We start from the raw sequence: 24,290 nt of genomic DNA, 5'->3' as shown, positions 1-24,290 counted from the left end.
GGTTGGGGCTGTGATCATAAAATGACATGCATGTCAAAACTGCATCAGAACAGAGGTCTGTCCATCCAACAGCCCAACACTTCTGGCCAAAAAAGCAGATGTCTAGGAAAAATGAGAAAATATATATGTTTCATCACAATACTTCCCAAGCCTCCAACAAGACGTGGGTTGGGAACATAACAGCAGCAGGTGAGAGGTGTTTAGAAGTAGGGATGAAGAGACCGATACTGTACAAAAGCACCATTAGCAAAAGCATAGTGGGGGAAAAGGAAAAGAGATCTTACAGTGGGCAAATCCGTGGCATTTGCAAATATGGCCCAGAAAAGAATGGAGTTTGGAAATGGGACTCAGAGGAGGTCCATCCATACGTTCCTTGAAGAACACATAGGGGTTCAGAGTGGGGTGGGTGGAAGCAATGCACTGCGCATCCTCACGCCCAAGGGAGGTACCTGGAAATGAAGGGGAGCAGCAATGCCAGCCCTGCTGCCCTGAGAGGTGCTGCCGGCAGGATGCGAAGAGCCGTGCTGAGGGCAGCTGGGGGATGCCAGGCAGCAGGACTCATGCTCCCAGCAGCATGGTTCTTCACAAATAGCCCCAGTAGCAGGGAGATGTCACCCTGCTGCTGCCCCAGGGCTGCCCAAGCAGATGGGGCGCGCCAGGGCCCTGTTTCCTGGCCGGTGGTGACAGCAGCCGTGTCCCATGGGCAGTTCCACTCCACCGGGACATGGTGAGCCACCGGCAGTGTTCACACGTAGCAGCACACGACGGGCGTGTGGCAGAGGGCTTGTGGCCCACAGCCACATTCCTGCAAGCCAGTACTGCAGCACTGGAGACAAGGGGCACAAGGAGGGCCTGCTGCTTGCCTGGCACCGAGCTGAGCACTGAAGCAGGGGAAAGTAGAAATTAAAAAAAAAATTTTTAAAAAATCCCTTCCCCCAAGGCAGCTGCAGAAGTGCGATGAAACCCCCTTTTAGGCACAATCAGCCCCAAGCATCTGGGCAAGGATGAGGTGGGTGCAAAGTGCATGGGGAGGAAATGTGTCAGCTGCAGCATCTGAGAGCAGCAGAGCAAACTCAGACGGGAAATGAGCTTGCAAAGTGCACCCAACAAGATGATGGCGGGGATAAGTTGCTTCTATGGAAACTACAACCCGATGAACCAAAAAACAGTTTGATGGCAAAGTTTTAGCAGGAGCCGGCTCATGCCTGGTTTCAGCTACATTCCCCACCCCCTAAAGAAAAAAAAAAGAGAAAAAGCTGCACAATGTGTTTCTTGTTATGGACAAAAAAAAAAAAAAAAAAAAAAAGAAATGGGGACACAGGTTTTTTCCTGTATGGGCTACATCATATTAAGCTGTAAGTTTAGTTCTGGACAAACAATCTCTTGTTGCATCTCTGGGATGGAGGTTAATGAATTCCCACAGATGATGTTGGCCAAACAGTGGTCGGCTTGTGACTTGATTTCCAGCATCATGATGTGAGGGGATCAGTATAGAAAAGCACTTTGAAGGGAAGAGGCTGCCTACAGCAGGATTGTTTCTACAAGCTAATTGTACTGAGTGCAGCTGCACAAAGCTGGATCAACAGTAATAGAAGGCGGCGCAGACTTCCTGACGCCAGCCCCGCAGAGCTCCCACCAACAGCCTGGCAATTCCAGATTGTTTTCCAGACCTTATCTCTCCCCCAAGTTTTTTTTTTTTTCTTTCGCCTTTTTTTTTTTTTTTTTAAATTTTGTGACCGGAACAAAAGTAACAGGAAAATCCTTTGTGAAAGTAGAAAATGCTGTTACAGATCGGTGCCTTTCGCAGAAGTTGTAACTAAATATTTTGCATGCATTACTCTCTCCCTCCCGCTCAAAAGAAAGAAAAAAAAAAGCCAAACCCCAAACTTCTAAAACTTCTTTCTTTGAATGAATTGGAAACGTGAGGCAAACAAAAGGGACCGGGTAGTTAAAAGCAGCCGGGTTTAGCGAGGTATTTCACCTGGTACATTGAAAACTCCTGTATCAAAACATATTTGGACACCCCGCTTGGATAGGTTGGATGGTATCAATGACTTGGAAACGGGCCAATTTTAACAGATTTTTTTTTTTTTTCCTAAAGCCTGGTTTGATGGCTTAAATACGCGGCAATTAAAACCATTTACATGATTCCTAGATGTTTCAGATAAATTTCATTAGAGGCACGGGATAGGGCGCGCGTAGGAACTTGCTGGTCCCTGGGGGGGTGGAGAGGGGTGCAGCGCGGCCCCATGGGCCCGGCCGGAGGGATCGCCGACACCCCGGGGCTGCTCTTGGGAGACCTTACAAACCCAGAGGACAGGCAGCCTTTAAAAAAGGGTGATTTTTCCTCACAGAAAATACTTTTTAATTTTGAGGGGGGAACAGGACAGAAATTCCCCCGTCCCCCCCCGCACCGCAGCCGGGGCAGCCCGGGGCTCCTTCCCGCCCGGGTCGCAGCAGCTCGGCGGGGGGCGAACAGCGCCGGGATCAATCCCGCGGACGCCCCCCCCCCCCCCCCCCCCCGCGCGCGATTTTGCCCCTTTTACTCTTTTTCTCTCCCCTTTCTGCGAGCGCCCCTCCCTCACATTCCCCCCGCCCGCGGCATGGAGGCGCGTCCGGCGGCGGCCCCCGCTGCAGGTGCGCCCGGGAGGGGGAAGCGGGGCCGGGCCGCCGCCTGCCGCCGCCGCGGGCGCAGCCCCGGTCGCCATGGCAGCCGCCTGAGCGGCGCCGCCGGGCCCGGGCGGCGCGGGCGGGGGGGGCGGCGGCGAGGGGCTGATGTCACGGGGCTGGCGCCGCGCAGTCCGGGCCGGCCCCGGGCGCGGGGCGGCGGGGCGGGGCGGGGCGCGGCGCCCGGGGCGCGGGAAGGGGGGGGGGCGCCCCCGGGGGCGGCCGTGCGCCCGCTACCGCCGCGCAGCCCGAGGCCGCAGCGGGCTGGCGCCGGGGGCCCCCCACGGCAGGGCGGCCCGCATCCCCCCGGAGCGGAGCCCCGGGTTTGTGCCTCCCGGCGGCGGCGGGGCTGGAGGGGGGGGTGGGGGTGTAGCGCGGAGGAGAAAGCGGCGCTTTGTGCGTGGCGAGCGGCGACGGTTTCCTACCAGATGTTTGCAGCAGCGTTTCGGGGTTGGGAGCGGGCTGTAGAAATCCCGGCTGAAAACAAGAGGCGGACGCGTCTGCCCGAGGCACCGGCCGCCATACGGGGGTCTGTCCCCGCCGGGGCCGGGCCCTGAGGTCCTGGGGAAAAGCCGCCGAGGAGCAGCTCGCAGCCCCGCTCATTTCAGGGAGTCCGCCCCGGAGCCCGCCGGCCTCCCCGCCGGGCAGCGGGAGTGTCGCGGCTGCTGAGACCGCTCCTGTGCCGTGTGTTAGCGAGCAGGGAGCTTCCAGACCTGGGGGTCCGCTGCCAAAGCTTTCAGGGTTAAAAGAGCAGAATTGAGGGAATTAAATGTTAGGAAAAGACACTTAAGCCGCTTGCCTGGGGGAAGTGGAGCTTGCCTACTCGCAGGCTCTGCTTTTCTTGCAGAAAGCGCACATGACAGTCATTCGGTGACAGAAAATAACCAGGTTAGCGTCTCTTCGCACAACTTCTCGGTATTAAAAAAAAAGTGTGCAAAGCCCTTAGTATGGAAAAACCTAAACTGTTCGCAGAGGGGTCCGCAAAGCGCGGACGGACGTTGCTGTAACAGTGCTGCGCTGTCCAAGAATGACAAATAATGATGGGAGAAGCATGAACATACTTGTTTACGTTGGCTATTATTATACCAAAGAGCGTCAGAATTTCTTCCACTGGTGCATTCATGAGACAAACACAAGCGCGGTGAGGGACTAAAACCTGTGGCAGCAGATCCGAGTACCAGAGACGCTCGAAATGGAGATTTTAGTGATGTAAAGGATCGAAGTCATTCTACGCAGTGATTTTAATGGATTGATAGGGTGGGGTTTTTTTATTATTTACTCTTTAACTGCACTTGAACAATGCATTTGTCCTATCAGAGCGAGTGTCGAGATTCACTTTCACCCTTCGCGTTTCAAAAGGCGCCGAGCGGTTTCTGCCCGCCTCGGCACCGCCTACAGCCCTCCCCCAGAGAAAAGCCCCGGGGGCAAACACCCGGCTGCCACAGTCGCCAAAGTGTCCTGTTAAGAGAATAGCCAGCCACCAGCTCAGGAATGCCCCGTTAATTGGGGAAAAAATACTGATCCAGCTCCCTCAGTTTTGTCGCCAAGGGTCCGTAATGTTCCTCCGCCCGCCCAAACCCCTTTAGTGTAGCTATGCAACAAAAATCCGATCTTTGTCTGCTTTTAATAGTTGTGATTGACAGCACAGTCCTCACCGCTTCTACGGGTGCCCGCCGTTACTACATTTTTGTTTGCAGTGAGCACTAACGTACTTTAAGCATCCGGGTGGTTATGACAGAATTGCTGCGTTTTGTGTAGAATTTCATTTATATTAATTGTATATGTATGTCCACGCTTTCATAAGTTTAACTTTCTTCAGGTAATATGTGGAAAGACGGGTGGAACCTGTGTCGGTATGTTATACAGCCATTGCTGTAAGCAAAATAAGGAAAATACAATGCAGCTAAACTTAAAAAAATCAAAGTCACTTCTCCAGCTAAACAAAAAACCCCAACTCTTTTCTCTGGAATGTTTCTGGAAGATGTTTCATTGGCTGCAACTAAAAGCTGCAAAAAGTACAGCGTGTAGTAAGTATTTGCATTTGTCACCAGAAACAATCTATGCATAATTAATGGCAGTACCGTGTCACAAGCACTGACAGTGTGCAGATGAGCAGCCTTTCAAGGGTAATACATGTAAATGTACTTCCAATATGCACATTTGCTTAATGATCTCCAATTAATAGCATCATCTAAAATAGCCCTGTCCTCACGAAGCAGGGAGCTGACGCCTGACTCTGTCAGGGCTCTCGGTGTCCTGTGCTCATCAGGGCAGAAAGTTGCGGTTGGTTTTACAGGTTTATCTATCATTATTGCCGATGCTTACACCTCCCGCCTGCATGTGCGGCTCTGCCGCTGACCGGCCGCTGATTGACGCTGCCGTGTTTTAGATAGGTACGCGCGGAAAACGCTTGATGCTCTAATTCACAGCGACTCTGCGGAGGGTCGGCCCCTCGCTACAGCGTTATCGGGGTGTCCCACGCTCCGCGCCCTCGCTCCGGCACCGCCGGCCCTCACAGCTGCTGCGCGCTCACCCCCCGCCTCAGCGCCGGTCTATTCAACCCGCGGCGCTCCGTGCTCTCTCAGAGAGGGACACCCGCCGCCCTAGAAAGTCGGCAGGGAGGCAAGCAGGGAGGCAGGGGGAGAGGGCGGGAGGGAAGCGCCGCGATGGCGCCCCGGTCTCCCGCACAGCTCCGCCCGCCCCGCAGACCTGCGGCCCCGCGCCTTTGTGGCGGGCCGGGCGCCAGCGGGCCGGCTGCGGGCCGAGCACTATTTACTCCCTCAGCTGTGCGGCGCGGCCACGCCCCCTCCCGGGATTGGCTCTCTGGGCGGAAGGCCCGCGCAGCCCCCGCGCCGTCCGCCCCACCAGTGAGGGCGACCCGGGGTGATGGACGTGCTGGCGGCCGCCAATGGCAGCGAGCGCGGGCTGGGCTCGGCGGCGGCTGCGGCGGCGCTATAAGAAGAGGCCGCGCAGCTCCGCGCCTCAGTGCGAGCTCCGGCAGCGCGCAGAGGGGGAGGGCAGCGCCAGCCCTTCGTAGGCTTCTCATCCGTCCGTCCGCTGGAACCGCTCTCTCCGCCCGCCTTCCAGCATGAAAGCCTTCAGCCCGGTGCGGTCCGTCAGGAAAAACGGCCTCTCGGAGCACAACCTGGGCATCTCCCGGAGCAAAACCCCCGTGGATGACCCCATGAGCCTGCTCTACAACATGAATGACTGCTACTCCAAGCTGAAGGAGCTGGTGCCCAGCATCCCGCAGAACAAGAAAGTGAGCAAGATGGAAATCCTGCAGCACGTTATCGACTACATCCTGGACCTGCAGATCGCCTTGGACTCGCACCCCAGCATCGTCAGCCTCCACCACCAGAGACCCGGGCAAAACGCTTCCTCCAGAACTCCTCTGACCACCCTAAACACAGACATCAGCATCCTCTCGCTACAGGTAAATGCCTTCCCCCGAGCTCCTCTGCCCTCCGCTGGCCTAGATAGGGGACTTTAAGTCGCTGTTAGGAACGTCTCCGGTGCGGAGCGCAGTGGTTGCCGAGGGGCCGGCTCTGTAGCCGGGGTGCCGCGGGTGAAGCGCTTCGTGCTCCAGGACGCTTTTCTCCTGCCCCTTACCTTTCTGTTGTTTTCTCCTCGCAGGCGTCCGAGTTCCCCTCAGAGCTCATGTCAAGCGACAGCAAAGCACTTTGTGGCTGAATTAAACGGTGAGTGCGGCGCGTCTTATTTCTGAACTTCAGGTAAAAAGTATCTCTTCTGAGGAAGGGGAGGCGCAATGGTTACTGGTAAAAATCGGTGTCCTAAAAGTTGATTAGGGGGTGCCTTTGCAAACAGTAAGAAATTAAGACTAATAACTGAGTCTTGCAGCCCGAAGTATTTTTGTTGCTAAGGTTCATTAAGCAGCACAGACTGCTCTGATACTACTCCCTGCTTAATGCGAATTCTCTTGTTATCTGTTCTTGGAGTCTCAACTTCCTGGGCCAAAGTGACTGATTAAGTTGGGAATCTTGGCACAATTCCTTAAATTCTGTGATGTGGGATTGTCTGCGCTATCAATTAAATAAGTGACTGCTTTTAATCAAGTAATTGCTGTAAGAGGCAGACTGGCGCCTCTGAGCATTGCATTTACAGAGATCTAAATAGAGATTGGACTGAGAATCCTCTTTCTACCCTTTCCCTTGAGTGTGTGTTATTTTAATGTTCAATTTGTGCTCTTCTGAGCGAGTGTGTGAGCATGTATGTGTTGCATCTGGACGCCAGGGTTTGCCCAATCTCTTGAGTGTTTGGTTAAATGTTCAAACTGTGGCTTCCTCTCTGGCGCCAGTCTGTCCGGATCTCTGCCCTGTTAGCATTCTCCTAAATATGCCTCTCTTCAATCTCTTGCAGGTGTTCCACTGATGAGTTTTTTGCACAAGAAAATGTCTACAGGATTTTTTTTTTGAGGTGCTGAATTTATTTTTCAGCTGTATCTGGAGGGGGAAATCCACATCTTAACTAAAAAGGACCTTTTAAAATTAATAAAGAAGAAAAAAAAATCAAGATTGATCTCTATCCCCACCCCATTCTTCAACTTGGACTGAACCTAGTTATTTATGAAGAGACTCTTAAATACCCTTTCCCTAGTTGGAAGGCTTCCTTTATATACTATTCCCAACGTGGGGAGCGAAACAAAATCTCACAAGGAGTTGCCCATTTTAAAGCAGACTTTGCCTTTTTTTTCCAAAGGTGGAGCGTGAGTACCAGAAGGATCCAGTGTTCAGTTTTTTAGGAGAGTCTGTGGTCAGAAATTACCTTTTTGACACAAACCTAGGACTGAATGCTGTGTATATATTTATATATAAATATATATATATGAGTGAAACCTTGTGAACTCTTTAATTAGAGTTTTCTTGTATAGTGGCAGAAATTTACATTTCTGCAAAAAGTGTAATGATGTACTTAATCATGCTAAACTTTTTATAAAAGTTTAGTTGTAAACTTAACCCTTTTTATACAAAATAAATCAAGTGTGTTTATTGAACTGATTGCTTGCTTTATTCTTTGGGGACCAACTGTTTGCTGGCTTTGATTTGTGTTCTGTTTTTTTAAATACTTACACATTCTGTTATGACTTTACCAAGTACAAATTAAAACATGTAGAGAATATAAAGAATAAAATTACCTGAAGTGAATAATGATTTTTGTAACTTGGAAAATCTTATTTAAGTGTATACTTTAAACTTCTAAATGATCTGCCTGTGAACAGTGTGAAAGGAACTACAGGAGTAATTTATTACAGAGGGGATGCTATTGACAAAGTGTTTGGAAACATATGCAAAAGCAGTTAATCCTGAGACAGTCTCAGGGAGTGTTGCTTTTTTTTTTTTCTTCCCACCCCTATGGATGACTCAGTTCTCAGTAGTAATGGCCCAGATCTGTTAATTTGTGTTTAGAATAATCACTTGGAATTAAGGGTTGTGGGTGGTTATTAGTCCCCCAACTATTAAATTTCTCTAAAAAGGCTTTGAATGTGAGAGTTGGTGATGCGTTAACATGGGATCTAGAATGATGAAGTGACTGTTGCCTTTCCACACTGGAATTTTCATGCTTCCATGCAATATTTCAATGAAATGGGGTTTCTAATCAGTTGCAGCAGCTTCTGCGTATGACTAAGATACTGAGAATTGAGCTAAATCGCTGTTGTGTTACTGATTAAACTTTGGCTGCTCCTAAAGGGACTCTTTCTCCATAAGAATTAAATTAAGTTTGAAATAGGAGTCTTAAATTCCTGAAAGCCAGTAACAATTTATTTCTTTCTCTTGCCCTCAGAAGCTATGCACTATCCCTCCCTTACTTATTCAAGGGACACTTACTGTACGTGCCCTATGAAGCTACTATAACAATCACGGTTCATTAGATCAGTGTAGTTGCCATAAGACAGTGGATGTGGGAACTGTGTCTTATCAGATGACATTCTAATTTAAGCTCATTTATAAGCTTGCCTAAAATGGGAAGTTAAGTTTTGGAGTCCTACATATGAATTGAAGAGAATCCCTTGCAGTAGGAATGAAGGAACCTTCAGTGATGCTTTGGGTAAGTAGAGCTCTCTGGCAGGCACTGCACTTTGGGCCTGAGGGAGTGTGCTCAGGGTCTCTCTGCTCTGGAGTCTCACCTGGGGCCAGCAACACTTTCACCAGCAAACAGGTGGGTGGGTGGTGCTCTGGGGCAGCAGCAGCTGCCTTTTCCTTGCCCTTGACACCAAATCCATTCACGTAGGCTGGGAGAAAGCCAGCTCTGATCTCTTAATACAGAAGCTGCCCTGCCCAAGCAGAAGCACACCCTCTCAGAGGATCAGTGCAATCAGAAGACAAGAAGGGTTTTGCAAAGCCGCAGCTGGGGGGGGGGGGGGCGGGAATAGATCTGATCTACAGCTCCTCACCGTGCCCCCCCCCAGCCCAGCAGAGATTAAGGGAATCTCTCTCCCTGCAGCACACACCGGCTGTGCCTCCGGTGGCCGAACCTCGCTACTGTCTCAGCACCCAAAGTGCAGGGTTTGTTCCAACTTCCTGCAATGAACGTTTAACCCCGACAGCCCAGTAGCAAAATATTTAGTCGCTGCAAATCAGCACTCCTCAGTCCCGAAAATACTCCTTTTCATGTACTTTACCTAACACAGAACAGTAGCAGATTCAGGGGTTTCATCACAGTATTGAGTTCTTCGTCCTTTCAAACCAGTAACAATCTAATGCAATCGCCACCCAATTTCTCTCTCAAAACTAGTTTTTCACCCTATTGTTCATTTTAGGGTGAGACCACAGTAAGAATCACTTTAAACCAACAGTTCAATTTATGAAATTAAAGAGCTGCAACAGTCAGATCATTGTAATTATTTTAAGATCAACCCTTTTAGAAACTACGGCATTTGCACTTTGATATTTTTAAGCTACAGCATGATCAACACACTTGTAGAATGAAACCAATTTCCTTATCATGCTTAGCCAAAAGAGAAATTCACAATTTACAAGGCGTGGGGAGCGGAGCAGGAAAACAAACAAACATGTTTTAAAAAATGTAAATTAAGAAAGGACTTTTTTTTTTTTTTTTCTCTTTCAGGATTAACTAATTCATTGTCTCAACAATGCATTCCTATGATCAGAACTAGGGGCTTAAGCTAGGTGCTCTATTTAGAGATCCACTCTTTGGTTTTGTTCTTAAGATTTTGTCATCCAAAGATAATCAGCAAGGGCAAAGCTAAGTGCCCAAAGCCTTAACATTAATTCTTGAAGCTTCCTTGAAGATGGAGGATTTCTTTATTCTACAGCATTGTCATTGTCTCTCCAGAATACATTAGAAAAATCTGTGAAGTTTTCACCACTCTTCCGGGTCCATTTACTCTGTCTCTGAACACTGTCGTTGCCAACAGTCCCATTAACCAACTAGCTGAACACGGTAGGACACATATTCAACTACGTGATAGCAAAATAGTTTTGGTAACAGTCATATTTAAACATTGTAAAATCTTTTTGAGTAGGCAATGCCTGAAAGTTGCAAATGTACCTATAGACACTTCCCCACGGGGAGAAAAAAAAAAAAGGATCCAACAAGAGATTGAAGAGGACTCTCCCCTCTAGAAGAGGTTTCCAAACCTCTTTGCTTGTGTATTGCCCTTAACAACACATGGACCAGCCCAAGCCATGAATAAAATGTCTCATTTGGATTTTCAGGGGACATCTTTGTGTTACAAAGGATGCAATGCACTGCTGGTGGTATGTATTACAGCAGTTCAGAAATCGAGTGGCAGGAGTCCCTCCAGTCTATCACCAGGTAAGGGAAACACAGCAGAGGTCTGGATTTTGTTTACTCTCTCCTGGGAAAACAGCATTGCGTCTATTGCACCAAAAAACATTCATAAGCCACTTCTTAAAGAACCAGCGCCAATCTTTTGACCGAAGCGTTCCCGGGACCGCTGACTCCGCGCTGCCCCGGCAGGTCTCTCCCCGGCGGGCCCGGGCCGCGCGGGGCGGGGCGGTGCGTGGAGGGCCACTGCCACCCTCTGGCCCACGCCGGGAAAGCAGGCGCCGCGCTCCGTGGCTGTCGCCGAAGCAAAGCCGTGTTTTTAAAAAGGTAAATCGCTCCGTTCTTCACATTTTAGGAACAGCGATCAGAGCACAGGTCTGCCGTGGATTATTTAACATCACGTTTTATAGTTGCACCTGGGAAATGATGATTTAGCTGATTCAGCTCTGCTAGCTGGAAATGTCACTCATAAGCAGTAAAGCAGTTCATAAAAATCTGAAGAAAAAGTTGCGTTAAAATAATAAATATTTTTCTTGTACTGTTATGGGGAAAAACCACCATTTGATTAGCACTAGTTTGTATGTGATTCTGGGAAGTAAAACACATTCTCTAAACAATCTCGTATGTGTTAAGGATTCTCCTATACAGTTTGCAGTCTGGATCAATTCATGCAATGTGGAAAAGATCTAAAATAATTTACTAATGAGAATCATTGTATTTGTGAGTAAACATCGCTTCCCGTTTACCACTGTCCTTGCTTACTTACATGCAAATGATTTACACAGCTTTTACTGGAAGCTCTAAGGAAGAGGGATAACAGCATACAACTGTTGAGTGACAAAAGATTGAGTAAACTACATAAACGCTGGTATTGAATTTTGTTCAGAAAAAGATTTTCACAAATGTACTCTTTAAAACTACTGTTTTGCAAAGGGATCAGTATTTTCTGATTCTACAGATAAATGAAAATGTTTGATGTTTGAAATCCAATTTGTTTTATCCACATTACCATTTTCCTCTCTAGAACAGCCATCTAAGTTATCATAATTCTAAAGTGTGAGAGCCAAATGCAAACACTGTTTCAATAAAACAAAGCTTATATTGTACTGCAGTAGTCACTGATTGTGTGAGCCACTTGCTAAAGTAAATCGAAGGAGGAAACAAAAGAGGAAACAAACAAATGCAATTGCTTTTGGAGTCAGTCAGAGTAACTGAGAGGAATTCATATTTCAGTTGGTTGCTTGCCTTGAAAAAACATTAAAAATGAGGGGACATGGGGAAAAGACTGTAAATAGGGCCAAACCAAGAAAAACTAATTGCACAGGAGGTGCTGCAGTGGACTTGCTGCTAGCTGCCCTAGAAGACAGCCCTTTACTTGCTGCCTATCCTCACAAGAATGTGATGAATGAATAGATAATACAACATTATAAGAGGTTACAGAACTTATCCAGATTTGAAACAATTAAACTAACTACATTACTTGCCAAAAAGAGTACGTCATTACAATTTCCAGTAAATAACCCCACAAATTATCCCCACCATGTCTGTGGCGAACGGTTTTATGAATAGATCAGGTATTTCTACTTAAAACTAAGAGCTTGAGCCAGGTCTTAAGTTTTACTACTGATGGCTGAACTTCAAAAGCTCACACAAAGCTCTTTTTTTTTTAACAGAACTGGACTGTAAATCTGCTGAATTTGTCTTTCATTTGGAAAAGAACAAATTATTTTGGTACTTACTGTCTTGCATTTGAGCAGACACGGGACCAGCATATCGCCTCACAGGAGCCCACTCATGCAGCTCTCTTGCTGACAGCTGCAGGAGCCGATGCCTGGGGAAGAACGTAAGGCCCGGTGTCAGGTGTACTCTCAGCATCTGTGTTCTCTGAGAACAGCCTACCTGGTATTTTTGGCATGTAGATTCACTTTATTGTATTGTTTGTCAATGCAGAACTAGAATACCCTACATGAGTTATACCTATCATCTTATTTTTTTCTCATCCTGAGAAAAGGTGTAATGCTCTGAAGGGGGAGAGAAGGGCAGGAGGAAAAGGGGAGGACAGAGATAACGTAAGACTCAGTATCTCCTGCATATTAGACTAAGCAAGATCAAAGAAGCATATCTTGCCTTAAGAAAGCAATGAGGTTGAAGTTTGAGTTGTGTTTTCAGTCTGGTGCAAGTTTCTTTCACTTGGAGTAGACAGCCCAGCCTCCTGCCCAGATCGACCATCTCACTCAAGCAGAAAGTTTCTCTCACCCCACAGAACTGAGTCTGATACCAGCACCCCAGGGAAATGCAATGTACTACACAACCTCTAGAAGTGCCCTTCAGCCACCTCTTCTGTAAACCTCATGCTCATCCACCAGGTCTATGTGATCTTTTAGGAATCTGTGCAGTGCTTGAAGAGAAGGATTATGATTAGAGTCTACTGGAAACCAATGTAGAGAGCAGAGAATACAGGAGAGCTTGTGCTCCCAATAAATGCTGGTGCCAAGATTTCTGCCATGTTCAGACCAGTAGCTTCGTACCCAGCTCTGACATATTCATGCACTCTAGAAAAGACATAAACTCATACAGCGTCAGAAAGGCACAGACACTTACCTCACTGGAAATGTTACTCATGGACATCATTATGCAGGAGGTTAACTACAAGAGATGTGGCAGATGACAGAAGACCTGTCTTCCTATCTTCCATTTGTTAAGCGTAGGAGAGATCTGCTCCCAGAGCAAGAATATGCAAAAAAAAAAAAAAAAAACCAGACCAAGAATATGAACATGTAAATATTTTTTTAAGTTCAGATTCAGTGTCAGTATGAGTCAATATACAGGAATAAAGTGATGGGAAGGCTATTTCAGAAAAACTGGTTAAGCTACATTTCACAACTTCCTGGAAAAGTATCTCACTTGCACTTTTGTATTTCTGCTCATAAGTATATGAAAAAACTGTGCCACTGCTAAGGGTTCGCTGTTTTTAATTAAAAAGTTTGTGTAAAACACATTAAGTAAACCTCCCATTAGTACTTTTCAAAAGATGTAACAGAAGGCTGAGTAAAGTACATGCCAAATCTACAAACTCAGTCTAGCTCTTGTTACAAAGCTGTTTTATGGCACATAGATGTTTCCACCCAACAAACAGGAAGTGAGGTGCTACACACGTGGACACATGCTGTTTACTAATCCTTACTGATTGCCATTTTCTCAGATTATCCCATCGTTGCTCCTACCACTCTTATAGAAAGAGCTGGAAGTGTTCGTTGGACCTCATCCTGCAAGTATTAAAACTTCACAGTATCTATAAAATTAAATTTCTAAATTCCACTGTAAATGTGCTTTTACAGTCATTCAAAAATTTTAAGGGTTCCTTGGAGATTGAACTTTTGGTCTGAATTTGTCTGATTCATGCACCTACCTAAGGATCTTTCTAGCCTTCCAATCTAAGTCTAATTTAGAAAAAAAAGCCATGCTTAGAGGAAAAAAAGCTTAATTGTTTACAAGTTTGGACCTTTGTAATAAATATATACATAAAAACTGTGTATGTTATGTACACACCACATCCAACATGCAATTAACAGTTTATTGACAGCAAGATGAAAATTCTCATAACCTGAAAATCTGAAACAGATCGTCACTAATATTGAATGATATGGGGGGGGGTTTGGCAGCTTTGAGTACTTACTATTATTTTTATTACTAATTTAGGGGTCTCTGAGGTCAGCAATACTGTTCAAAAATATAAAAGAAAGGTGGATGAACAGGACTTGCCAGGAGAAAGGAAGCACTTATGGAGACATACCCAAAGGCAGAAATGTATACCTGGACTATGACAGACCTGGAGGAAAGCAGTTTTGTGAGTTACGAGCCTAAAGATAACTGAAATTTTTCAAATGGAAAAAAGAAACTCAGAAGCCAGGAATCAGAGTGAGAAAATGAAGCAGGTACTTTAGGATTTATTGGAGTTCCACTGGAAAATGTGAAGTGGCAACTACCTCTCACAAAACAATGGAAAGGTGACTAAAAATGGAAGAACAAGACAAGAGGGATACACAGGACAGAAAGAATGAATGATACCATATTCCCCCCTCAAAGAAAATCTCCATGATTCTGCCAGGGGAAGGGAAAAAAAGAAGGTTTTATGCAAAGAATCACAGGTAATGAAAAAGTGGAAAATACAATGAATGAGACAAAGAAGAACAAAGAAGAGGTAGAACAGAAGAAAGTATTTTTACAATGTAGAAAGTGAGTGCAGTCCCAAATTCTACCAAAAAAAAAAAAAATCAGAGATATTAGAACAAAGGTGTGGTGAACTTACTTGTCCTGTGAACTAACAAAGGGGATAGACAGATTTATCCTTCAGCCTCACTGAAGAGTTTTAACAAAGAGCTAAAAAACTCTATTGTAATTCCACTGTATCTACAAATGTAAAATACTAGTTCCAGCTGGCCTTGAACCTCAATCAGAATACAAATAATTTTTTTTCCTCCATTTTCTAAATTATTCATACTGCATAACCTATAGAAGATAAACTGGGATTTTTAGCCTTTGATTCTTATACCTGCCATAATTGACCAAATTTAAAATTTTAAAAGGAAAAATAAGATAATTACCTATAAAAGTATTTCTTAAAAACTTCCTTTTGCAGGTTCATTTGCTAGGAAAATTATGGATGAATCATCTTCAGTAACTTGATTCCTGTGAAGCATAGTGTAACAACAAAATATTATCGTAGGAAGCATGTAATTCACTTAAAACAGGGAGAGGAAAAATAGGTCAACTTTGACAACTTATTTTTTTAGATTCCATACTCAGGTTCATTGAATAGTGTTATTTCTGATTACATCCTATGTATATATAACATCTGTGACCTTACATATGATTTCAGGGGGTTACCAATAAATGTGTAAATAAATAACTAATTAGGAGTAGGTTTTAATATTGTTTACATAAGTAATAAAAAGTGGATTTTTTCCTTCAGATCTATATGCAGCAAAGGATAAAAAGGACTTTCATTATATAAAAAATAAGACATGACGAGAAGAGTTCAGTAAATGACAGAGAGGAAAGGAGGACTGACACTAAACCCAAGAGTTCCATGATCTAAATTTCTCTATCAATCAGATTTGCCAATGAAAATTGTTCACTAAGAAACAATAACAGCAGGTTCTTTTGATACACAATTTTCAGGTTTATAGACATTCTTCAGTTTCCTGGAGAGGAAAAAAAGCTTCACAAATCTAATCAATTTCAAGTTTAAAAAGTACTAGTTTACTATCACTTAGTCTCTGAACTATTGCTGAAATGTATTTTTAAGGTTTTTGTATCAACTGATGGCTTCCACACATTTCTTAAGTGCTTAATTACAAGTCAGGAAAGAAAGTCCATTTCATTTGATGACTATAAAGTTGGTGAATGATTTACGGTGTCCATGAAAACATTTTAAAGCTACAAACACTTTTTACCTTTCCCTTCAAAGTTCTGGTGCTTGAGCAGCTCAAACAATTTATCAGCTGTTGAAGGTGATGAAATAGGGCTTCGCTAATGTGGGGGAAAATAACAAACTCATGGTTAAGACTTTGAACTGGGAGTTATGAGACAGAGCTTTTAGCCCCAATTTCCCACAGACTTTGTATTGACCTCTGCAAGTCATTTCAGTCCTTCATGTTTGTATGCGTCTGCAAAAATGGGAAATCTAGTTCTTTCTCTCTCAGGAATTCTTATGAACCAGCATGCCCGAAGTGGTATGAGTATGATACTGGGCTACCTTACTAAACAGTGTCAGCAGCATCCTTGGGCATTAACATTGGTCATTTATCATGTGAAATTGTCCCTACCTTGTGCTCAAAGAATTGCCAGTCATAACTTGGGAGTTACATTGCCTAGAAGCACTCCCAGACACTGCTTTTAGTATTATCTTTCAAAGAGAGATTCCAAGTATTGATAGGAGAGATTCCATAGCAGTAGGCCAAAGAATGGTACTTATCCTGTTGGAAATGTTAATGTAGATTCAAGCTCTAGTTTTGCTTATGCTACTAAGTAAAAAAGAGCCAGGGAGAAAGTGTGTGCACTGGGCACATCTCCATGTCAGGAAGAAGCCTTTTCTTTGGGCCTGAATGTAGGTAAAGTAACATCGCTTCACATAGATTGTATTTTGCTTAAACAAAGACGATAGATACACATTCTCTCTCCTTTCTTACTGTCCTATAATAGCATAAAGATTACTTACATTTAGGAGACCCTTGAGGAATTGAAGACATAATGTAAACAGTTAAGAGGCAATTAAAACAAAAGCCTGAATGATACTGTCACAAAGGAGAGACAGGGCACTAGAAGTGCAAAATTCCTTGAGAAGGTAACAAGTACCAAGATGCATACATTTACATATGGATGTTAGTAACATTGTAACATGGAAACAAAAACCCAGCATGGAGATAGGCTGGGTGTAAGGTCACTGTGCAAAAATCAGGAATCAGGCTTGTGACTGGAAGCCTAGCCATCAAGGGCGTGAACAAGAACCTATTAATCAGATATGGAAAATATACTGGTTTGCTCCTCTGTTTGAGCTGGCAACCACTGTATCCGATAAAACCGGAACAGTCTGGAGTTTCTCCTGTTGCCACTGCCTCTTTGCTTCCAACCACGTTTGTGTCCCCTGGCACTTTCTATTTCACAGTATAAAATGTGACCTTTTTGCATTTGAACTTCTATTCCTGCCCTTCTGAGGGGGAATTCTGCAACTCTTGCATGGGTATTTACCCCAGACCTATTCTATCAGTGAATTTCCCGGGAAAACAAATGGTTTGGCACATGTTGTTTCTCCTTCCGGAGTCCCATCGATGGTGAATGCAGTGACACAAACTTCTGTACATTTCGCTATGTAAAACCAGGCAGGGCAGACCAGAGTGGCAGGAGGTCATCTCAGGAGTCTTCTTGTTCATTTATATTACTCTCAAGCTCTCCCAGTGAATTAAATTCCACAACTTCCCTAGGTAACACTGGTATTAAACTGATTATTAGAAAGCTTTTCTTTTCAGAATATTGGGGGGGGTTCCACCACAAATTACAAGCTGATTACTTTAGGCTCCACCGATGGAGTTTCTTATCGTCTTCCTAACAATATTTTACATATCATGAAATTATGTCCATTCAGCCTTCCTTCTTTTAAACTCAAAAAATCCAACTCTTCCAATATTACATACCTGTAAATCATGTTTTCTAAATGGCTTTGCTGTTCTCCTCCAGCTGCTTATTAAAGGTGCTCAGGTCTGGACACAGTACACCTTCAGCAGCAGGGTATACCTCTCTTGGACTGTAGGATACTCCTATTAATACACTCCTCAGAGATTTCCTTTTCTTCCCTCTACCTTCAACAGTACCACTTACCTTGTTAGCTTAGCAGTGGTTTATTAGTCACGCTAAAACCCCATTGTCATCTGCAGCATTTCAGTGAGTTATACTCCATTTTATATTTGTGCATTTGATTTCACTTTTGTAAGTGCAATACTTTATACTAGCCTTTACAGAATGACATCATGTTAATTTACAGTCCTCTATGTACCAAGTAATTCTGTCCTTCAGGATAAGGCAGGTTCATACAAAAGTAAACTCTGAAATTCCACCAATAAGGTTGCTAATAAAAATACTGCATAAAAATGGACCAAACACACACCCATGTGACCCTACTTTGACATGAGATAATTGATAATCACTCCAAGTTTACCTTTTCAAGCAGTCTGCTTTCACTTCATTGCAGGATTTGCTTAAGCTTTGATGATAAAAGCCCTACTGAAGTCAAACATATCACGTCTGCTGTATCCATCTTCTGCAGGCCAGTTACTCAGCCAGAGGAGGAAATGAGAGCAATTTGATAAGGATCATTCCCGATAACTCCATAGTGACTTTCATATTTGAAGTTTAAACACCTGATGAATAATAAAAGCTCGATGAATAAAGTTCTTGCAGACATCAAAGTAAAGATCACTTGTAACTCCCCAGGGCCCCTCCCTTTTTCCCTTAAATATGGTTCCAGGTAGTCCTCCCCTATCTTGTAATAGCTGTATCTCTGTGCATCAGTTTGAAAGATTTTAAGGACTACCTTCAGTATTTTTTTTCTAAAATCTCTTTGCTTTAGCAGCGATTTTCTTTCTTAGAAGCACTGTTCATTTACATATTTATATTGTAGTTGCACATGTTCCCAGACAGTTAAGAATTTTCAACCTTTGCACTATCCATGACACTCCACTACAGAATTCCAGAGTTCCCAGAAAGACTTACCCTTCAGGGTAACCTATGAATAGAAAAAAATTGAAGCGGCAGAGAGCGCCCCAAGTGTGGATTTCACCTGCTCTCCTGAGCAATGTTACAACCTGAAAAGAAACATGATCATGAATGGCAATGCTGTAAACTCCACTGAGGTTCTATCTTGCAGTCCTAGTTCTGATCATTACCCAGTTTGTTTCTACTGTCTTCCACACTGCAAACAATTTAATTAAACCCAGAGAACCTTAAGAATACTGAATGAACACTGCAGTTGGTGCACCCAGATAACTTTTCCAAGTGAATGTGGAACAAACTACGCTATGGCTGAGGTTCTTTAGCTCCAACAGAAAGTCCAGAAAGACTGGACCTTCAGCCAAGAGAGGGAACAGGAAGAAGGCTTTGTAGGTAACTCTCTCATAGAGCCCTTTGTGCTCTTAATAAGGATCTCTACTATAGCATAGGAACATCAGGATCCTAACACTGACAGACATCCAATATTCATATTTAAATAGGACTGTTGAGTGGACTAGGATAGGCAAAGAATTTTTCATCAGATCAGAGATCAGAAAGAGATGCTATTTTGGTATTTGTTATTGACAGAGCAAAAAATTCTGACAATGGGATGTGAGAAATCCCAGAAATGTGCATACTGAATTTCTGATCATAGACCTGGGAACATACTGAAGAGGGATTAAGGTTAAGGACACCTTAGGAACAGAAAGCTCCGCTTCTTACATTAAAGACAAAAGTATGTATTAAACTAAATCAGGATATATATAAGCACACAAAATCAGGACAGAGAAATTAGGAGTCTGTTCCCAATCATGACTTGTGTCTTCCACCACAAATTTAAAGCACTCAGGAGAGGAATGGGCAGATGAACAGGCAGATGAACATGGTCCTTAACATATCGGAACCAAGGACTTCTGGACTGTGAGGAGCAGAGCTTGTACCACACTATACGTTGACAGAATACATCACTTTGGTGTTGTCAGTTGTCACTTGAACATGCCATTTCTCAATGTGAAAGAGAAATGCCCAGCACGTGTTTCAGGCATAAGTTTTGAGATACTGATGAGCACAATTTCTTCCTCTTCAGTCTGAGCATGTCTCTGAGAAGTGGTATGTTATGGTCTTGTGATGAAAATATGAAGAAAGAGACACCTTTCTGCAGAAAGTGGCTGAGTTTCACTATCACAGTCAAGGATTTCTCAACTTCTAGAAGTATGCCATAGAATTACACAGTTCACAGCTAGACCTCAAAGTAGGTGCTGACAGGTATGTATTTAAAAAAAAAAAAAAAAAAAAAAAAAAAAAAAAAAAAGCCTAAGGTTGTTTTTCCAGGTATTACAGAAAGCCTAGAAAGGAGCTCATCATAGTAGGAGGAGGAGTGTCCAACTACCAACTACTTTATCCAACTTTTCACAGCCTGAAATGAATCGTGAGGAGAAAAAGTTCTGATAGGTTTCTTCCCTCCCTGCCCTCTCTTCAATTCCATGCTCTATTTAAACATAGGTGATTTTTTTTTCCTACTGGCTCTTAAAATTAAAAAAAATAAAATATTGAAGAACCATAAAGTAGTTTATAGAACCTGAGCAAATTGGTCTTATGGTTTTAGAAGCCAGCCATTCAGGGAAAGGAGTCCTGGTCCATCTCAGATGAGCTAACATCACTGTCAGGTCTTTGCTAAAAGACAACTAGTCCAAACAGAAGTAATTTGCATTGTTTTCTGAAAGTCCAAATATTTTCAAGGACAAGAATAACAGTCCCCTTCATATACTGGAAAATAACAGAAGTGGGACTACTTTCCCGAATTTGAATTTTAAGCATAAATGCCTTCTCTTGCAAATCTAGGATGAATCACCATTGTACTTTCTGCTCAGTAGTAAAGCGCGTGCACTGTAAATGCAGAAAAATGAGTTCTATGGGTCCCAGTATTGCAAAGAACCTACCAGGTGCTTAAAGAAATTACTGTACAGAGAGCCCTGAAAGTTGATGCGAAGACTGCAGGACAGAAAAAGAAAAAAAAAAAGATAATTATTGAACACTGTAGCCACGGACTACAAAATTAAAGACTCTGGTTCATATTAGCATATAAAAAGATCTGATGAAGTTGAGCTAGTCTGTCATCAGATGGAAGAGAGGCAGAAGGTAGCACAGATGGTGAAGACAGAGGAAATTATTCATGTTCCTCGCCACACCTTGAAAGGAGCTACTGAAAAGATGATGTTGAAAATTAAGACCAGAAGGCATCCAGGAACAACAAAATCTCTAAACCGTCCTTTATATTCCAAAGGTGTAAATATGTCCTGAGGTTAAATAGGCTTATGGTTTGAGGATTTGTCTTTTATAGAAAATGAAAAAAAATGAAGATTTCTTCTTATCTTTCATAGTAAAAATACCTGAATACCAAAGGTTGGCTTCTGAGTCTTTAAACAAATGTAGAATCTCATAAATCCTGCCATACTAGATCAACACTGGTGAACATAAGTCTTCAAAGTTTGTCTTTTTTCAAATTACTTCAAAGCAAGAGCTAAAATACCCTGTTCATCACATCACTTGCAGTGCCATTCAGACCTGCAGCACTGAGCGTAACTTAGAGGTCCATGAGGAAAATTAACCCATTCTGAATGCAGCCCTAAAGTTCTTCTAGAATCCTAACAGACTGTTTACAAAGCAAATAAGCTGACAACTGTGCCCATCTTATGAGCAAGCATTGCCTGATTATTTATCAGGAATAGCTGTAAGCAAACCAAGAAGTGGATTTCTCCCCCCCCCCCCCCCCCCCCCCCCTACATAACTTTGAAGGTTCTTTCTGTCCATTACCGTCCAGGGTAAAGATATCAGATAAAATGTATTTTAAAACCAGTTTTGTGGACTGTGGATATATACATCCTGTGAATTTTCCAGGATATGAGGAAGAAGATGGAGATAAGTGAGGAAAAAATTGATTGTAGAACCTAGACTCTAGCTAGGTTGTAAAACCTTCCTTGGGTAAAAAAAACCCAACCAAACCAAAATCCCCATCCAAGCAAAAACCACCACCACAGTAGAAGAGTATTTTCTGCCATTGCTGAAGTGGGAAAAATTGCAGTGTACAGAAGTTCTGAGGTTGTGATGAAAAAGTTGAAAAGAAGGTAAGTTATACTGTCAGCAACCAAAGCCCCAACTACCAGCCAAGTGGTGAGGCAGAACTGAAACAGTTCCAAGTATTCTACATGATGCACTCATGCACTGAACACAGTGAGTGGGGGCAAGACAGGACATAAACATGTCCAAAGAACAAGGGAAAGTAAATTTACTTAGTCCCAAATGACTGTCATGCCAAAGATGTTCAAAGTTAGAATTTTAACTTTTTGCCAGAAGGAGAGGGTCACAAACAGGCTGCAAGGTTTACAGTCAAATAGGAAACATAAAGAGTATGGAAAACAAAAATGCTGAGTGATGACAGAAAGATAACTTAATAGTAATCTTCAGGTCAGATTTCAGGACTTCTCATGGTTTAAATGAACATAAAATAACAGGACCCTGTGATATCAATTCCAATTTGAGCGATGAAGCAGATGAGCAGATGAAAGCTCAATTCTTGACTCTCCTAGAAAATATGTATAATTCTGTATTCTACCTTTGTTCAGGTGAGAAAAGATTTTTCTGGTGTCCAAAATGAGGCTAGCAAAATTTTGCTGCGTCTTGAAAGTACTATGACAAATTCAGAAAGAACTGAAGGTGCTGTGATATGTAAACAGATTCAAGAATATGTATGGCCTTTAGCCAAGCACAAACCATCATATTACTTCAGAAGACAGAAATATTAAAAAACAAAAAAGTTAAATCTCTGCTGATTGTTTCCCTGTAGTTTAATTAGTGAGGAAAGGCAGTAAGGCATCACAGAATTTCCATCTTAGTTTTACTGTTCCCCACAGTCAGTATTTTATGCCTGTGTTTTTATTTCTAGGTTCCAGGGACACATTCAAACCATTCAAACTTTGTTCTTTTGTTTTCTATCATGAGAAATCCTGGACACAAATAAAACCTTATAATGGACCACTATCATTCCTCTCCTCCCCTTTTTCATAAACATGTTGTACTCAAGCAATGATATACAGACACTCTGGTTTACTTAGACAGATAATTCTGCAATCCAGGTTACTTCTGTAAGAACAACAGGGATACATGATACCAGTACTCAGAAAGGAGACTTGAAACATGAAGGAACTCTGTACACTGTGCCAGGTAATGGCAACACTAACAACACACATAACAAAAGACATGCTCTGTTGCTAGAATCCCATCTTTAAAAGAAATATACGCTAACTCTCAAATACAATCTTTTGTTACATAAAACCTCACACAACCTCTCACCTATTATTTTTTTCCTCCAAAAGACTATGTTCTTCTAAAACATTCCAAGGGATTTTTTTTCCCCCTTTCACTTCAGAAGAAGGTTTCCCTAAGATATGATAAACTAAGAGAAGGAAATTGGCCAACAGCATTTCTTTTAGAAGTTCATCCAGTGTCACTAACATAACAAAACATGTTTGGGGAAAAAAAAGAACACCTTTTAATGCTTTTTAAGACTGAAACATTTGGTGTTGCGAGTATCAGTCTTATTAAGGAACTACAATCACTTATGACTGAGAAAATATTGCTAAAAAACCTGTAGCTCCAAGTCTTTCTGGAATATGGGGCATAAATTTCTAAACCAAAACTTAACTAAAATACTAAGTGCATCGCAGGAGTCAGACACACAAATAAAAATACAAATGCTAGACTCAAAGCTCAATAAAAGAAGAAAACCTCCTCTATCATTAGCCTTACTTTCACCACAAAAGAACTGAATCATTACAGTGCCAGAAGCCGTGCTAAGCTGCAATGAATACACACCTCTATTAGAGAATTCCACGTGAAGACTTCAATAAAGCAATCATAAGCAACCTAAGCACAAGATCAATGAAATAAAAGAAGAAGCACACTACAGCCAAAAACCCCCCAGCTTTTCATCAGCTTTAAATTGCATTTTGACTTCTATAACCTGCTTCCATTTGTTAACCAAAGGGCAGAACATACTTCATACTCAGCTTGCGTAATGGACATCTTTAATGAAAAAGTTATCTGGATGTTGAACAGCTAGAATCATCTTTTCAACACTGTTTGATAGGTCTCCATGTGCCAATTAGTCTTTAGAAAATTCTAGTTCTATTGGAAACACGGTTTGATATTATTTATACTTTATATTATTAACATTTTTAAGCACCCGCTTCCCTATTTTATTCTCCTTTTTGTTGAAATTCAGAAGCCGGTGAGAACAAATCGAACTCATGAAACTGACCTCTATTCCCATGGAGAAAGATTCTAAGTAAAATTATCCCCACCCTGCTCTTATACTGATGAAATGGGCCTTAAGAAAGATAACCGAAACCTAGAAAATATAATGCACAAACCTAAGAGAAAACAGTGCGTAAGGTTAGCACAGTCTTTCCAGTCTTCTCTGCTTAACTGGAAATTGAATTTTGCTCCAAGTTCTCCCCACTACAGCTATTATTTGGCACAGAAAAGACCAAAATCCTAACAGCAGGCTTTATCTTACACTAATTAGCACG

The 24,290-nt window shown here is 43.1% G+C and overlaps 1 protein-coding gene and 1 long non-coding RNA gene across 3 annotated transcripts in view; one reads left to right on the top strand and one right to left on the bottom strand.

The window, feature by feature from the left end:
* LOC142601445 (uncharacterized) overlaps nucleotides 1-3,904 on the bottom strand; it is a 29,404-nt gene extending 25,500 nt beyond the window's left edge. For both annotated transcript variants that reach the window (XR_012835008.1, XR_012835007.1), the window contains exon 1: nucleotides 3,729-3,904. This is a non-coding gene — a long non-coding RNA (uncharacterized LOC142601445). The remainder of the gene's footprint in view (nucleotides 1-3,728) is intronic.
* Nucleotides 3,905-5,640: 1,736 nt separating this feature from the next.
* Nucleotides 5,641-7,681, top strand: ID2 (inhibitor of DNA binding 2). The gene is made up of 3 exons (XM_010298180.2): nucleotides 5,641-6,103; nucleotides 6,304-6,368; nucleotides 7,048-7,681. Exons 1-2 carry the CDS (start codon nucleotides 5,756-5,758, stop codon nucleotides 6,358-6,360), a joined length of 405 nt encoding a protein of 134 aa, XP_010296482.1. The 5' UTR covers nucleotides 5,641-5,755; the 3' UTR covers nucleotides 6,361-6,368; nucleotides 7,048-7,681.
* Nucleotides 7,682-24,290: the final 16,609 nt, after the last annotated feature.

This window comes from Balearica regulorum, chromosome 3 (genome assembly GCF_011004875.1).
Source record: "Balearica regulorum gibbericeps isolate bBalReg1 chromosome 3, bBalReg1.pri, whole genome shotgun sequence".
Taxonomy (NCBI): Eukaryota; Metazoa; Chordata; class Aves; order Gruiformes; family Gruidae; genus Balearica; species Balearica regulorum.
This window is presented reverse-complemented; position numbering and strand designations above follow the sequence as displayed.

Coding starts and splice junctions, on each gene's coding strand:
- ID2 (XM_010298180.2), top strand. CDS start 5,756: ATGAAAGCCTTCAGCCCGGTGCGGTCCGTCAGGAAAAACGGCCTCTCG. Junction 6,104..6,303: donor TCAGCATCCTCTCGCTACAG/GTAAATGCCTTC, acceptor TTCTCCTCGCAG/GCGTCCGAGTTCCCCTCAGA.